The 16,568-nt window shown below is 40.0% G+C and overlaps 1 protein-coding gene across 2 annotated transcripts in view; it reads left to right on the top strand.

Moving 5' to 3' along the window:
* Positions 1–16,568, top strand: part of SNX29 (sorting nexin 29) — a 682,594-nt gene that overhangs the window by 58,230 nt on the left and 607,796 nt on the right. For both annotated transcript variants that reach the window (XM_088474249.1, XM_088474250.1), the window contains exons 10-11: positions 2,810–2,903; positions 7,431–7,513. In XM_088474249.1, the coding sequence (XP_088330375.1) occupies positions 2,810–2,903; positions 7,431–7,513 (177 nt within the window). The remainder of the gene's footprint in view (positions 1–2,809; positions 2,904–7,430; positions 7,514–16,568) is intronic.

Below are 16,568 nucleotides of genomic sequence, written 5' to 3' on the forward strand. Positions count from 1 at the left end.
AATAAAAGTGATTATGTATACGTGTGTGATTACTGTCAACAAAAATGATAACTGACTAGACTTTAAAGGGATTGTTACCCCCTGGCCACAGTGCTACCTTTTCTATCTTTTTACTATCAGGCTTTGCTTTCTTTTTTTGGGAGCCGACCCAAAGGTATACAAGAATTATATCTCACCCCCTCTGCAATTGTTTAGGCAAACGGCACCACACTGGACATTCCAAATACCAGAAGTGACACCAAGCAAGCGTGCCCAATTTCCCCTCTGATTTTTGTCATTGGTTATTTACTGTAGCTCCTAGCACTGTAGATCAGACTGTCTGCTGTTCTCTAAGGAGTAGCAATAGGTACAACACACATAAAATGTTCCTGTTTACCAAGGAGGTTTTGTTGTCACTGAAAATGTATGCAAAATATCTAGGCATGAATCAAACCCCCCTCCCCCAACTCAGTAGTCTCTTAAGAGACCGCTATAATTTTTCTTCGAAGGCCAACAAGTTGATATAAATCTCTGTATATTTGGAACTTTATTAAGGGTAATCATCTTCCAAACCTTGCCAAAATGTGTGCCAAACCCAATGTACCACTTAATTATCAATTAGTTGTAAAGTTTTTATGGTTGAGCAATCTTCTTATACAGGATTCCCATCCCTTCTATGCCTGTCCACCAATAGGGGAGAGGTTTCTGTGTATTAAATGCAATTACTGGATATCACATTTGAGCTAGTTTTGGTATTCCCTGCAAAACTTTCTGAGATGAATGGGGCTAGAATCATCACTTTGTTTAGTAACCTCTAATTCCTCTGACCCTGGCATATAATGGAAAGCCTGAGGAGTAGGCACTAAAAAGGTTATCCAGCTGACACTTCTCACTCCCTTATATACCATCCCCTTCCCCTAGATCCTCCGTTAATTTACTAACAAAGCCAAAGGAGGAAAATAGAGAAGAAGAAAAACAACCTATTAATCACATCACACATTAGGGAGGTAACTCAGTGTTCCCCAGAATGGACTCAGAGGAGTTGATTTTACTGAAAGAAAATACTCTTTAATCCAAATCTGGGGGGACACTGGCACTGGGACTTACCAAAGCATTTCTCAAGAGGAAGGGGCTCATGCACAGGCCCGGCTGTACGCAAAATCTTACAAGCAAAACTCGCATCCTTGGCCACAAAATTGTGGAACCAATAACATTTAGTAACGTGTGCACTGAGGACCAGGTGGCCGCCCTGCACAGTTCAACTGAGGCACCCTGCCGAACCTCTCAAGAAGCACTCACAGCTGGAGTTAAGTGCCCGAATGGGAACCGCAAAAGACTCGTCCACATCTATATAAAGCCTGCTTGATGGTTTCAGTAATCCAACGAGCAATGGAATGCTTTGACGCTGGCCAGCCTCTTATGAGCGTTATAAAGCACTAAGAAACAGTCCGTCTTACACAAAGCAGCAGTCCTATTCACATATATACTGGGTGCTCGTACCACATCCAGAAATCGGAGGGGATTCTCTAGATCAGATGGATGCAGGACTGGAACAACAATTTCCTGATTCAGCTGAATATGTAAAACCAGGACAGCTGAGTACGGAGAACCGTCCGGTCCACATGAAAAATCAAAAGGAGGAGCTAGCTGCTAACTCTGAAACCCTGCGAGCTGTGGAAATTGGCAAAAGAAAAAGCTACCTTCCAAGGTAACCAGCTTAATTCCACCGTCTCTAGTGGCTAAAAACACCCGCTGAAGAGCAACCAAAAAAAAATTAGGGTCCCATGGTGGGACGGGTGAAACATAAGGTGGCTGGACATGCAATACCGCTTGCATGAAATTTCTAACTTCTGGTGAAGATGCCTCTGAAAAGTATAGACAAAGCCGAAATCTGACCCCTCAAGGAAGAGAGGTGAAGGCCATTGGACAATCCGTCCCGTAAAAAAGAAAGTAGACGTGGTAAACGGAACCTAGAAGCAGAAACTCTTAGCTGTGCACCACACTCTATGATAAATAATTTAAGTGAATGAGCTACAGTGCATCTGGAAAGTATTCACAGCGCTTCATTTTTTCCACATTTTATTATGTTACAGCCTTATTCCAAAATGGAATAAATTCATTTTTGGCCTCAAAATTCTACACGCAATACCCCATAATGACAACGTGTAAACATTTTGAGCTTCATGGCAAAGGCTGTGAATACTTATGTACATGTGATTTCTTAGGTTTTGTTTTTTAATTAAATTTGCAAAAATCTCAAAAAAACTTTTTACACGTTGTCATTATGGGGTATTGTGTTTAGAATTTTGAGGACAAAAATGAATTTATTCCATTTTGGAATAAGGCTGTAACATAACAGAATGTGGAAAAAATGAAGCGCTGTGAATACTTTCCGGATGCACTGTACATGCGTTTAACATCTTGTCGCACTTCTTCGCATGTGCGACAAATGTGTACACAAATTATACAAAATAAGCTGCTCACAGGCTACATCTGGATCCAATTCAGAGATTACAGTATTGTATTCTAGAGCAACAGAAATAAATCTGCCTACTTATATAAATGTATGGCTGAAAATCACAGAGACAGTCAGAAAAAAGTAATGCATTTAATAAAGCTGCCGACTTATTTTATATGAAACCATGAAAATGAAATACAATTATCAAAGCACCCCTAAACTGTTCTGTTTTAAGCATATCTCAGTTAGCCCATAACCCTGTATAGTACATCTCTCTTGTCTACAGGCCATGTAATACATTTCAGCGTTGTGATAACCATAACTTAAATTATATAGTTTATTGGTATTGATTTTAAGCCTTTCTTGCCGTAGATTCCGCCATGGATAATTTACAGTATGCTGATGAGAATGAGAGTGCTGCTCTTGCTGTAGAGTTGGCCCAGAGAGGATCAGACACCCAGTTCTGGTACATAACAGAGCAATGTGTATATGCATTTTTATTTCATGTAATTTATTACAGTGTTTCTCCAATATGATCATTTGCTGCTGTGACCTTTTTGTTAGCTCTTATTGGTTGTGCAGTTATGGTTGTGTTTGCAAAAACCGCAAATGCCAATGACAACCAATCATAAATGTGGTTCTTTAGCCTAACAAATGAAACCAATCCAAGTTTTGGGAAGCCGTGTCAGATTCCAGTGCTTAATCCTAGGTCTAAAGGTGATGCAAATGCAGCTATCAGATATATGGAAGGATGTGCAATTCCCCATAAAAAATATATTAAATGGGAATATTGCTTGACTGCGCATATGCACACCATAAATCAGTCTCAAATATTCAGTTTATTATATTTACTATAACGAAAACATTTAAATAACTATATTACAATATATTCACATCAATTAGAGATTTATGCTGATTGATGTATATGGTATTTGGATTTTTGTACTATGTTAGTAAATCACTACAAAGTATCTTGCTAAACACCAGTGTTTTATGAATTACCAAATTTCCATTATTACACATTGTTGTACCCCACTTTTGAGTCATTTTAGATAGATATCATTCTGTGTAACTTCATATGTTTGCAAGTGCTTTAAACGCATTCAGTGCTAAGGACGAGTGGGACTCATCATCAGCACTTGCAATGGAAGTAATTGAGAGGGAAACTTACATTAACCCCCCTCCCCCCATAATAGTTGCTCACTGAAATCCGTAATTGGGCAAAGTTTGGTGACGAAATCATGCTGGGGACATTGATATTTATAAGTTTCATCCCCTCCAGGCACTACACTACATATTTTCAAAATGCCGGGAATGAGGAGAGCGCATTAAGGGTCTCTCTCTCCCCTATTCTGGCACCCATCAAATGACTTATTCACAGAGAAGTTATTCTCTGATGATCATTTGTGCTCACCAGAGCATTGCAGAAGTCGTTATGAAGTCCAAGGATAGATTAATATTTCCCCCATCCTCTCATCATTAATTGCCAACTCTATTGAAATAAAGGAGTCCTCTTTTTCAAATGATGTAGCCCCTTAGTGATTATGAATTGTGATCACAAGGCCAGAAATACTAGTAGATGGAGTGTAATAGGGCACTAGTACACTAAATTAATGGTAAGGGTACAACGATCTCCCTCATCCTGTACCCTACACACTCGGGGGCGCCCTCTCTTTAAAGAGAGGAGAATTACTGTATGAAAACTTTTATACTTATATTATCTGAACATTTAGAGTCCTCTGAAGAATAAAAATAAGGTATAATTTGATTTGGTACTGCATAAATAATTACTGGTGGCAAAATAATCATATCATCAAAGCAGTTAAGGGTTAAACATAGCTTAATAATTATCTATATATATAGATATATATATATATATAATTATCTATATCTGTTCCTCTCAAGCAGAACACAACTTATAAAATCAACTGTGTAGTGTGCCTAATAGGAAACCATGTAATGACCTGGAAAAAATGGTTGTATATACACTAGGGGGTATATTTACTAAAGTGCTGGATTTTAGAAGTGGAGATGTTACCCATAGCAATTAATCAGATTCTAGCTATCGTTTTCTAGAAGGTGCCAGATAAATGTTACGTAAAATCTGATTGGTAGCAATCTCCACTTCTAAAAACTCTCACTTCAGTAAATATATTCCCTAGGCACGTACATTGGAGCACAATGTATTACTCTTTTTATCCAAAATACTGTATGGTGGAAACTTCAGATTATCTTTTAAAAATGCTACTAATGCAACATCAGGTTGGGTTTATTATCAATTTATACTTGTTATGGCATTGTCACGGTCAAATGCAACTAGGTAGCACAAAAGTAGTTGCAAAAATACAAATTCTGTGTGTAAAAGTCCACTCATTCTGAGCAACTAATAAGGTCCTATTGTAAAGAGGGAGCTCTTACAGAAATGAAAAATCTCGCCTGTTAAAATTTGTAAGAATATCTCACACTGCAAAATTAAGTCTAGTTTTTAAGTGCATTTGACTATGGTGAAAGCATTTTTGAACCAAGCCAGACTGGGCTTTCCCTAACATGCTTTGCATCCTTGTATCCTCTGATGGTGTCTGCTGTGCAGTCGATCACTGCTGATCGGGCAGCCCGCGCCCCCCCCACCCAGCGGCTGCAGAGGGGATCAACTGCCGGGGAAATGTAAATCAAGCATACCCTCAGCACCCAAGTCTATACCCGGTGGCTGCAGAGAGGAGTAGTCGCCAGGGAAATGTAAAGTCGCGATGCCGTGATGTTATGCTTATCGATGTCTTGATATATTTGTTACTCAGTGTTTTGTTTTTTTAAATATTGATTATATTAAGGTTATGTGTTAATTATAAAAATAATAATTTTCTTTTTTATAGTGTTGCATATGTTTTAAATAGATGTTTTTTTTACCAAACTCAATCATAAAAAAACCTGATAATTTCTGAGTGGTTTTTGGAAAAATATTACCCAGTTAAGGCCTGTATTCAATCTGAAGCTTCAAGTCCAGATCCGTGTTAAGTTTCCGCCAATGACGTCATTATCACCTGTTTTGGTTTTACTCCGTATTCAATTTGAAGCACTTTCTGCCTAGGCGGAAAGTCAATGCAATGTAATAGGCAGTAAAGTATCGCCTATGAATGGCAGGCGGAAAAAAGTGCAGAATTGTGGTTTTGGGGTGCAACGTTGCGGGAACCCCCGTGCAGCAAGGACACCCCAAAAATGTACTTTGAAAAAGGGGGCGAAAAAGAAAAATGTTGGGGTACAAACTTAAAAACTGGCGAACTTGACTCTGGGGGGGTCCCCAAGTATGCCCCAGGTGTTTTTTTGATTGCAGGTGTTTGCGGCAGGTGGAATTTTCAAGTTTTTTTCAAATTCACTTTTTCACTTTTGCTGACCCCCATTTTCAAGTACCCCAAATTTTCTGGGATAACTTATTTTCTGGAAAAAATACTCCTAAATACTATTCTTCATCAGGTATAGAAACACGCTATTTAGCAGCTATTAAGCCCATTTAAAAACACCAAATACCTTCAGCAAGCCAAATCGATGGGTACCATAGAGGACCCCCATGTCAGAGCATCATCTGGGGGGGTGTCAGGCTGATTTACCCAAAACTGACAGTACTTTCCGCTTGTTAAAGTATTGCCGGGTGCCGTTTACGCGTACTTTCAAATTGAATACGGGGTAAAGCGTGCACGCGCTCAATACTTTTCCGCCTCCAAAACAGGCAAAGTCGGCGTTAAGTCCAGGCCGCGTTAACTTAACGCAGCTCGGCTCAAATTGAATATGGCTCTAAGTCGTTTATTTAGAACAACGTGTAGCCAATTGGAGATTGAATTTGGTAGATGCACGTGCAGATATGTACCTCCTCGTTTTTCATCCCTGTGTTATGAGTCACGTTACACAGGGTACGAGAGAGCTGCGATTTGGCTGTGCCGTGCATCTTTTTTGCCGCAACTGTGTCTTATTCGCAATGCAATGTGATGCGAATAAATGCATAAGCAGACCTTGCTAATTAAAATATGCGATGTGCATGTTCTGTGTGCGGCCCGGTCTGTAACATCATCCCGAAACGTGGTGCGGAAAAGAGCCGCTGACACTGTAACGTAGCAATTTCCTATACAGATACAGCTGCAGTCACACACAGAACATACACATGCCGCATATCATATTATTAATCAGCAAAGTCTGCGTGTGCTTAGAATTTACATCGCATTGCAATAAGATGAATAAGAAATATTTGTGGCGATAAAGACGCACGAAAAGACGCGTGAGTAAACTCGCACAGGACTATGCACGACTAGAAGGGCTGTATAACGTGACTGCAGTCAGTCTGAGGTTCTATAGTACATTAACAGCAATGCAGCACAGGGCCTGATTCAGATGTAGACACTACTTCGATGTTCACGCAGTTGTGCGATTATCGTTGGACTGTGCATGCGTCTTAGCCTCAATACATACGCACAGTGATTGAATTGCGATCAAATGGGACTGCTGTTGTGGTGAGGATTTATTCGCAAGTGATTGACAGATGGGAAGTTTTGTGGGACGTAACGGAGTGGCGGCAAACACGCGGGTGTGTCGTGACCATTATAGGGATGTATATCTGCCTACATGTGCGATCCCGTACACAGAAAATATGTCGCGACCGTCTCAGCCCTTTGGTCATTCTGCACGACCATAGGGTTACTCAGATGGTCGATTATCGAAGGATCTGCGACCAACGCTGCATATTTGTACTCAGTTACTTGGACCTGCGACGCCACCGGTGGGCGACTCAATACATTCCCAGGATGTAGCATTAACGTAATTTCACACAGCAGGTGCGTACAAAATCGCAGCTACCATTGTATTAGCTTGCACATCTCAATCAGGCCCACAGTCACTACATTGATAAGAATTGAGAAGTGTTTTTCATCATGAGAACACTGTGATGTTATAACAATGGCTATGTCAGCTTTCATGTATTCTACATTGAAACTCCATCTTTCCCATACAGCATGGAAGCCAGCCCTCCCGCTCCTGTAACTCCGATGAGTAGCACACTGCCTGCAGCACAAGAGCCAGACTCCATGACAGTTAGTAAGTATTGGGGATCTTTGTCCCATCTCCCCCCACCCACCACCACCTCTCCCCCTTTTTAATGTCTCTTGTTAGCATGAATTAAATTATGTACTTCAAATCAGTTCTGTTCAATTGCTATTTTAAAGGGAAATATTGAATTCTAAATTGTTACTTTTCTGATTGAAGAAAATAAAGTATTTGTAACACACACAAATAATTCCCAGGGGGTAAATTTACTAAAGTGAGAGCTTTTAGAAGTGGAGATGTTGCCCATAGCAACCAATCAAATTCTAGCTATTATCTCGTAGAAGGTGCTAGTTAAGTGTTAAGTAGAATCTGAATGGTTGCTATGGGCAACATCTCTACTTTTAAAAACTCTCACCTTAGTAAATTTACCCCCCAGTCTCTCTGTAGTGGGAAGATTCAAATAGATAAACCTTGTTTTGTCTTCATTATAGACCAAGTTTAATGTAATAGGCTGCAGTTTTGGGACATCGGCAAGTCACATGCGAGACTGCCTGATGTTTTAAAGTAGTAGTTTTTTAGTAGGCAAAATCTGTTTTACCTTCTATTAGACTGCTACTTTAAAAAAAAACAGGCAATCTCGCACAAGACTCGCTGAAGCCTCAAAGCCGCAGCCTATTACATTTACCCCCTGGTTAGGGGACTAATACAAAGATACTTACAGCTACATCTCTTTATTTTTTTTCACAAAAGATTTACTATGACAACTTAATTTGACATTAAAGATAAAAAAGAGAAACAGGTAGGGGTAATATCCAGTGAAAGTGCATAGTAAAAAGTAGGTGCTGCAACCACTTTGGGTATACTGCAATAATCCCAGTAATAAAGCAAAACAAGGAAGAAATTAGCAGTGCTTGCACAGAATGATGACAAATAAGTTTGGGTCTTAAGAAATAGTAACAGAGGCCCTGATTCAGAGCCGGACGCTCTGACAGAGCGCTCGCTCTGAATCAGGGCCGTCCCTGCTCCTTTTTGAAGCGGCCTCCTGGCCGCTCGCATAGCTGTGGGTGACCACCCACAGCAGTAGCGAGCGGCCATCGGGCTTGCGACGAGACCCTGCGGTAGGGTCTCGCTGCCTCAAGCCCAGGAGTGCTTTTGGCTCTACAAAAAATGCCTGGCGCTAAAAGAGTCTCACAGGACCTGGCGCGCCAAGGTGGCTTTTTAGCGCGACTGCGGCAAAGATGTGTAAGGACACATCTGTACTTCTACAGCCTCGATGCCCTGTTCGTTGATGATAGGTGATCCTCTGGTGGATCAGGAAAAAAATCCACGATTCGCTGACTCCAACCATTTTTGGGTCGGGATTGGGGAATTATATCAATAAAGAAATTAGCAGTGTTTGCACAGAATAATGACAAATAAGCTTGAGTCTTAGAAATAAGTGCAACAATATAACTTTTTTTGAAATGTTGACTATTGTTAATAACGGAGATATAGAGTTACCATGTGGTTCAAAATCTCAGTTTTTTTAAATTTGCCAATAAACAAGCCAAAGGATCGGGCAAAAGTGAGATAGATAATATAGTTTTTATATAATTTAGAATTTTGTTCCAAAATCTTCGGATTTTTCCACAAGACCAAAGACAGTGGAAGAATGTTGCATATGATTGGTGACATTTGGGACATTGTCCCAAACAGATAGGATCCATGTGCTTATACTGGGTTGGGGAAATGTACGCCCTCTGGATTGTGCGCGCGTGCACCTCCTGTAAGTAGGCTGAACCTAAAGCCTTAATGGTTGTATCATAGTGCTTCGTCAAGTCTGTCAGAGAGGTAATGTCAGGAATATCTTTTTGCCACAGCTGGGTCAGGTTTTCCCAGTGGGATGTATTGGAGGATTGAATTATGTCTGAATAGATGAGTTTAGTTTTGTATGGAAGCTGACTGCATAAAGTTAAAGCTTTCAAAAGAGGATCTGGAGTAGATGAGAGTTTAATGTCTGGTAATAAAGAGGAGATATAGTGACGAGTCTGAAGGAACATAAAAAAGTGGTGTTGTGGTAAGCTATATTTATCTCGCAAAGTTGTAAATTGTGTAATGTTGCCTCCTGGGTCAAACACTTTCGAGGCAACTTTTAATCCTTTATCCTTCCATGCGTAGAAAAGTTTGTTAGAGAGTGAAGGTGTAAAGGATGGGTTTCCCCACAGGGGTACATATGGGGAAGCGTGTGGATTTCTTTTAAATTTCTTATTAAGTGAAATCCATGTTTGATAAGTGTCATGGAAAATGATATGATTGAGGATGTGATTGGGGATATATTTTGATTTAGCATGAAGGAGGGCACCGGGAGAAAAGGGGGCAAATTAGGCTTTATCAAGAGGGTAGTCCACATAGCACGATTTTTCGAGAAGCCAGTCTGCAATATATCTTAAAAAAACGGACAAGGAGTATGCCGTAAAGTCGGGTACTCCAAGTCCCCCCCATGGGGCGAGTAGATTGTAATCTGCTTAATGCAATTTTTTTTTTTTTTTTTTACTGCCACATAAAGCGTGTCATCACTTTGTTAATACGTTTAAGATCTGTAGGCTTTAAGCTGATGGGTAGGATTTGCATCAGGTAAAATATTTTTGGAAAAATTATACTTTTCAAGATTGCTATGGGACCCAAGAGAGAGAGGGGGAGAAAACTCCAATTGTCTAACATCGTAGTGATTTTGGAAATGATGGGAGTGAAGTTTAAATTGTAGAGATTGGTGGGGTTATAGGGGATATTAACCCCAAGATAGGTTATCTTTGTTGTGTTTACATGGAAGGGAGAATTTGTTTGGGTGTGAGAAAGATAGGATTGAGAGTCTCCCAGAGGCATCAATTCCGATTTGGAGATATTGATTTTGTAACCGGAAACTGTGCCGAAAGAAGAAATAATTTCCATCACTGCAGGGATGGAGGAGGAGGGATCCAAGATGAAAAGGAGCATGTTGTCTGCAAACACTACCTTTAATTCAACATCTCCAATCTGAATGCCCCTAAAAATTGATGAGGATCTCAATGCTATTGCCAATGGTTCTAGTGCGATGGCGAATAGTAGAGGGGATAAAGGGCAACCCTGTCTGGTGCCCTTTGAATAATGAATGGGGGTGAGAGGTGGCCGTTACATGATACTTGTGTTTGGGGGTGGTGATATAGGAATTTTAGTATTTGAATAAATGGGGCTGGATAACTGAATTTGCATAGGGTGTTAAATAGATGATGCCAGGATATAAGGTCGAAAGCCTTCTCTGCGTCTAGGGAGAGGATAAGACTGTTAGAGGTTGTAGAGGCATTTGTAGAAGCAGAGATAGCTGTTAACACTTTTCTGACATTAACCACTGAATGCCTTCCCCATATGAAAGCGGTTTGGTCCGGGTGAATGATGTGTGGAAGAGTTAATTTTAAGCGATCTGCTAATATTTTTGCTAAATGTTTGTAATCCAGGTTTAGTAAGGAAATAGGTCGGTATGAGCTTGGGGATGAAAGGTCTTTAACTGGTTTTGGGATTAGTTTTAGAATAGCGGAATTAAAGTGGGGTGGGGGAGCTTTTTCAGCGAGCATTGCATTAAATACCTTTAGTAAAGTATCATCTATTTGTGGGAGCAAAATTTTATAGAACTCACTACTATACCCATCAGGGCCTGGGGCTTTGTTAGGTTGTAAGTGTTGAATGGTTTTACGTATTTCATCTAATGTTATTGGGGTAATTAACGATTGTGCCATTTCTGTCGTGATGACTGGAACAGACTGAGAATCCCAATAATTGGGGTTGGAGAGTAGGGGGAGGGATAGAAAGGAAGGTCAGTTGTTGGGGGGGACATAGGAGTTTGCAGGGAGGAATATAGGTTGTTAAAGAATAATCTCATTACTTCGGCAATTTCTTTATTGGAAGTGGTTAGTGACCCAGATGAGGTCTGCAAAGGATGAATGATCATTGGTGGTCTAGTACCACTGAGCAAGTTAGATAGGAGTCGGCCTGAGTTGTTGCCGAATTTATGTTGTAGTGAAAATAGGTTTGTCTCTCCCATTGTTCGCATAAACTCCTCAAAATGAGTCTTTGCCAATAAGTATAGTTCTCTGTTTTGAGGTGTTTGTGTAAGCTTATATTGCTGAAAGGCTTCAGTAAGTGATTCATGAAGAGAAAGGTATTGAGCTGCGTATTTTTTGTTGTATTCTGAGGTAAAAGAAATGATTTCTCCTCGAATTACAACTTTGGCTGCTTGCCAGAATAAAATAGGGTTATTGTCAAGATGTGTGGAGTTATCTTTTTTGTAATTTTCCCAGGCTAATAACAAGCGATCTCGGAATTTGGGGGATTGGAAAAGATAAGAAGGGAATTTCCAGAGTCTAACCAGGCCAGGTTCATCTGAAAAATGAAGGGTAGCCGCTACTAGTGCATGATCGGATAGGGAAATCGGACCTATTGTGGCTTCTGTGACTTTCGGGAATAAACTATGCGAGAAGAGAATGTAGTCAATTCTTGATAGAGTGCCATGTGCGGCAGAGAGGCATGTGAAGTCCTTCTCAATAGGGTGAAAGGCTCTTCAAATATCTATTAGTCGTAGTCTTTTTGCAAATAATGGAATACCAAGTTTAGGGGGGTGGATGAGCCGTGTGGGTTGTGGAGAACAGTCTAATATATGGGATGAGACTAAATTAAAATCACTGCATATTATGAGAGGTTCATTGGATAGTGGGGACAGTAATGATGTGAGAGATTGGAAAAAACGTTTTGAATAGTTGTTCGGTGCATAAACACTACAAAGGATGTATCTCACATCTGAGAGTAGAATTGTCGTAAGGACATATCTACCCTCTGGGTCTGATGTGGAAGATACTACTTTGATTGGGAGTTGCTTTCTTGCTAAAATTACAACGCCACGGGCCTTTGAGGTAAATGGTGCCGAAGCTAGAACTGACCAACCCAAAATATTTAGTTTTAGGACTCTGAATTAGGGCTACATCAATTTTTTGTTTGTTTAAAGAGATTAATATTTTTCTCCTCTTTACTGGGGAGTTGAAGCCCCCAACGTTGCAGGAACCTATTTTGATGTCAGGCATTTATTAGTCTTGACTAAGCGTTTTGAACATCTTATTTGAGGGCGGTCAGAGGTACACCATTTTTGCCAATTTGCCAGATTATGTATAATGGAGGGAGTAGGGAGAAGACAGGATAGACAGGAAGGGGAAATCAAAATAAAAAAATCATATGCTAGCAATTTAAGGAGTATCCTCCAAAGTACGGTATTGAATTTTTTACTTATTACAAGTTTGTTAAGAACATTTAACTTCCAGGAGGTGCAAGTGTAATACTTGTATGCCATAAACATAATGAATCGTTTGAACTACCGGGAGTTAATGGAAAACTCTGCACCTTGTCCCAGCAAGATATCTTCTTAAAGTTAATAATTATAATTATTATTATTATACACCCCTGTATATTATTGCTGAGCTAATGAGGTAGGGATTAATGAAGATGATGATAAGTTTTAATACAAATGGAACAAACTGCAGTTAAAGAAAACTTATTACCGTAACCGGCACATGAGAAAAGAAAAGTAACCATAACATATTGAGTTATTGTAATTATAACTGCCGTTTAAAGGAATAGTAACCAACAGCTAGAAAAGAAGATAACATGGTGAGAATTGCCTTGCAGGTAACTAATGGAGTAGTTAGGAATGAATCACTGAGTAGGTAAATAGTAGGTCTGTCTTGTTTTACCCGTCACCCTGGGTTAGAGGAGGGGGTTTCCATATCATGTACGGAGGCCAGCGAAAGTTCCCGTAAGTATTCGGAGGCATCGTCTGGCGTGGAAAAGTCTTTGAATTCTTTGCCATCGTAGATACGAAGCCTAGCGGGGTATAGCAACCCAAACTTACGGCCTTCCGATATTAGGCGAGAGCAGAGTGGGGAAAAGGCTTTTCGCGCCCTAGTCAGCTCTGCGGAATAGTCTTGGAATATATAAAGGTTGTTATTTTCCCACTTTAGTCCTTTTATTTTCCTGGATGCTGACCAGATGATCATCTTATGTAGGTAATTGAGGCACTTGAATAGGACCACCCGGGGGCGAGGTTTGGTTTGTGTGGGAATGTGTCCAATTCTATGGATTCGTTCGATAACTATGTCCCTGCACTCAGTCTCAATTGCCAGGAGAGAAGGTAGTGTGTTGCGGACAAAGTGATCTAGTGCTGCTCCTTTAACAGATTCAGGCACCCCCACCAGTCTAATATTGTTTCTTCTAGATCTGTTCTCAAGGTCGTCGACCTTATTCCATAATTGATAGTTTTCCTTATGGAGGGAAGAGATAGAATCCTGCAAGTTACCTATCTCATGCTGTGCTGCGACCAATTGTTGTTCTGAGTCTGACACCCTCTGAGTGAGTCTGCTGAGCTGATCTGTGATGTCTGCTACCGCTTGTGTGAGCAGTGGGGTCATTGTACTTTTTATCGACTCCACTATGTCTCCGTAAGTAGCTGGGGCATCCGGTGCTCGACATACCTTGTAGGGAGAGGAGCCCTTACCATCTGCGGCCGCTTTCTTAGATGCCGGGGAAAGCGCCTCTGTCTCCAAGTCCGCGCCATATTGGGTGTGGCGCGGCGTTTCTCCTGCCGTGGTAGCTGCACTGCCGGGTGTATTTGAGGCTAAAATAGCCTTGTAAAAGGGTCTCGTTGGGATGCGTTACGGGAGCTCAGATTTGGAGCTGCCTCACTCCATCAACCCGGAACCGGAAGTCCGGTTACTTATTTTGTTATCTTATGGCAGATGTTTATCTCGATACAAAAATACGGACTGAAGCTAAGCATCTAATAATGTAATAATTAGATTTAGGTCAAGGATTGAAGCAAATAAGCTTTTTCGTGGCATATTTATTAAAGGGTACCCTAAGTAATGGTGAAGCTAGAATCACCCTATTGTCTGTAAAATGGTTATTTTCTGAGAAATAGCTCCCCATATTTTTAAAAGTCAGAAATAGTTGACAGTGGTCATGCCCACCAGATCTGTATATACACTATACTGTATATTCAGTGAAATTCAAATTTACAAATGCAATGTGTAATGGCAGAGAAAATGTGGATCTCAATGATTGAATCTCTGGAATTTCACACCATTGATTTGTAGTACAGTAAATACACCCCTACTGTTAAATATAAGGATATTAGAAGTCAACACAGAGCAAAGTACAAGCTACATATAGGGATATGGCATGACTGTATTAACCTTTACAATGTACACTGTAGCAAAACATATAGTAGTCATTGTCACTAGCAATGTCATAAGATGGAAGAGGAGGAATAAGCAGTTTGTAAATTTAATTCTGTCATATATTCATATTTTGGAGACAGACTTATGCAAAGGGGCTCTCTACCACAGTTCCAGCTCCCCCTCTTCCAATATGGTAATGTGCAAAGGAAAGCACACAGTGTTGTTTTACTGGAACTTTTGGTTACAGTATCATTTTCAATATATAAAAGAACCCCTTTAGGACATTAATGTGTTTTGGCAAATATTTCAGTAGTAGGATTTTCTACACAAGCAGTAACTTCTATATCCCAAATCTACAGTATACAAAGATTTATTGCTGCACCCATACTGTGCAAAACATTCCCTTTTCTCACTGGTATAAATTATGCAGCACAACACTTGTTAATTTGAGTTGAAAAGTTATTTGAGGTGATTGGTCAATCTAATGCTTTAGAAGCAATAAGCACACCCTTCATTTTGATGTGACAACATAATTTCTGCTTTCTACATCATTTGAACAGAGCAAAGTTGGGAAGTATGTTGCCAGGATAGGCACTGGGAACTTTCCAGCCATATTTGTGTGCAGGGCACCCATATGTGTACATTTGTTGCCACCATCATGAGAGCCTTATATACTAAGGGTGGCCTTGTTTAGACTTGAAAATTATACTTGTTTTCATCTATCAAATAGGCAGTTCTGTACAAAATAAAATGAAAGCCAGGGTAATAATTATATTATTAGTTGGCAGTGCAGAAAAGGAGATTTTCATTTTTCAAGATCTGACCCACAAGTGAAGATCCTCAGCTGTCAAGTGCACAACGAAAATGTAAACGATGGTCTGATATCACCCTGTTCATCATAAAAAGTTAGTGCTCGTTCGGAATGAAAGGATAAGCCAATTAATATTTTAATTGCTCAGCCTAAAGTATTTCAGTGTAACAAGTAACTGCATGCATATTTTGGATGTGGTCCTGATTTTCTGTATGTAATTATTCCATCAGGCCGGCATGTAAATTTGAAATGAAAGTCATCACCCTCATTAACATAGAAAGAACCTGTGAATAATTGTCATTTTTCAGAATATTTAAATGATAAAGGGATGCTTAAACCTCTGAAAGTGTACATGCACATCTGACATCAATACAATAAGCTGTATTGAGATTTTATTTCTATGGGCCATATTCAATATGGGGCAAAAAGTCAGTTATCGGATATAATTTATCGCCGATGACATCATTTTCGCCAGTTTCACTTATCCCCATGTTCAATTTCAAAGGTGCGAAAAGTCTTTGTTAAAAAAACGGGGATAAGTTTTCACCACTGAAAAGAGTGCAGAATTGGAGTTTAAGGGTGCAGAATAAAAGAAATAAATAGCCTGTAGCCTTTGGAATGTACCCTTAATGAAATGTATGACAAAAAGTAAAAATAAAAATTCTTGGGACACCCCAAAAAATATACCTTCATTTTGGGGGCGAAAAAAAAAATTGTGGGGGGGAGGGGCAAACTTTCAAACTAGCAAAATTGACTCGGGTGGGGGTCCCCAAGTATGCGGTAGGTGTTTTCTAGAATGCGGGTGGTAGTAGCAGGTGGATTTTTTGAAGAATTGTAAAAAAAAATGACTTTAGGGGCTTAAAAATATGCTTGCACCCATTTTCATGTACCCCAAATTTGATGGGACAAGTTATTTAAAAAAAAAAAAAAACACCTAAGTGCTATTCTTTACCACTTCTTCTAAAGCCGCATTTATGCACCTGCCGCGGCTATTTAAAAACCCAGACTACCTTCAGCAGGCCAAATCGGGGGTACCCATAGTGATCCCCCACATCTTTTGGGG

Source organism: Taudactylus pleione, unplaced genomic scaffold (assembly GCF_031769625.1).
Source record: "Taudactylus pleione unplaced genomic scaffold, aTauple2 ptg000149l, whole genome shotgun sequence".
NCBI lineage: Eukaryota > Metazoa > Chordata > Amphibia > Anura > Myobatrachidae > Taudactylus > Taudactylus pleione.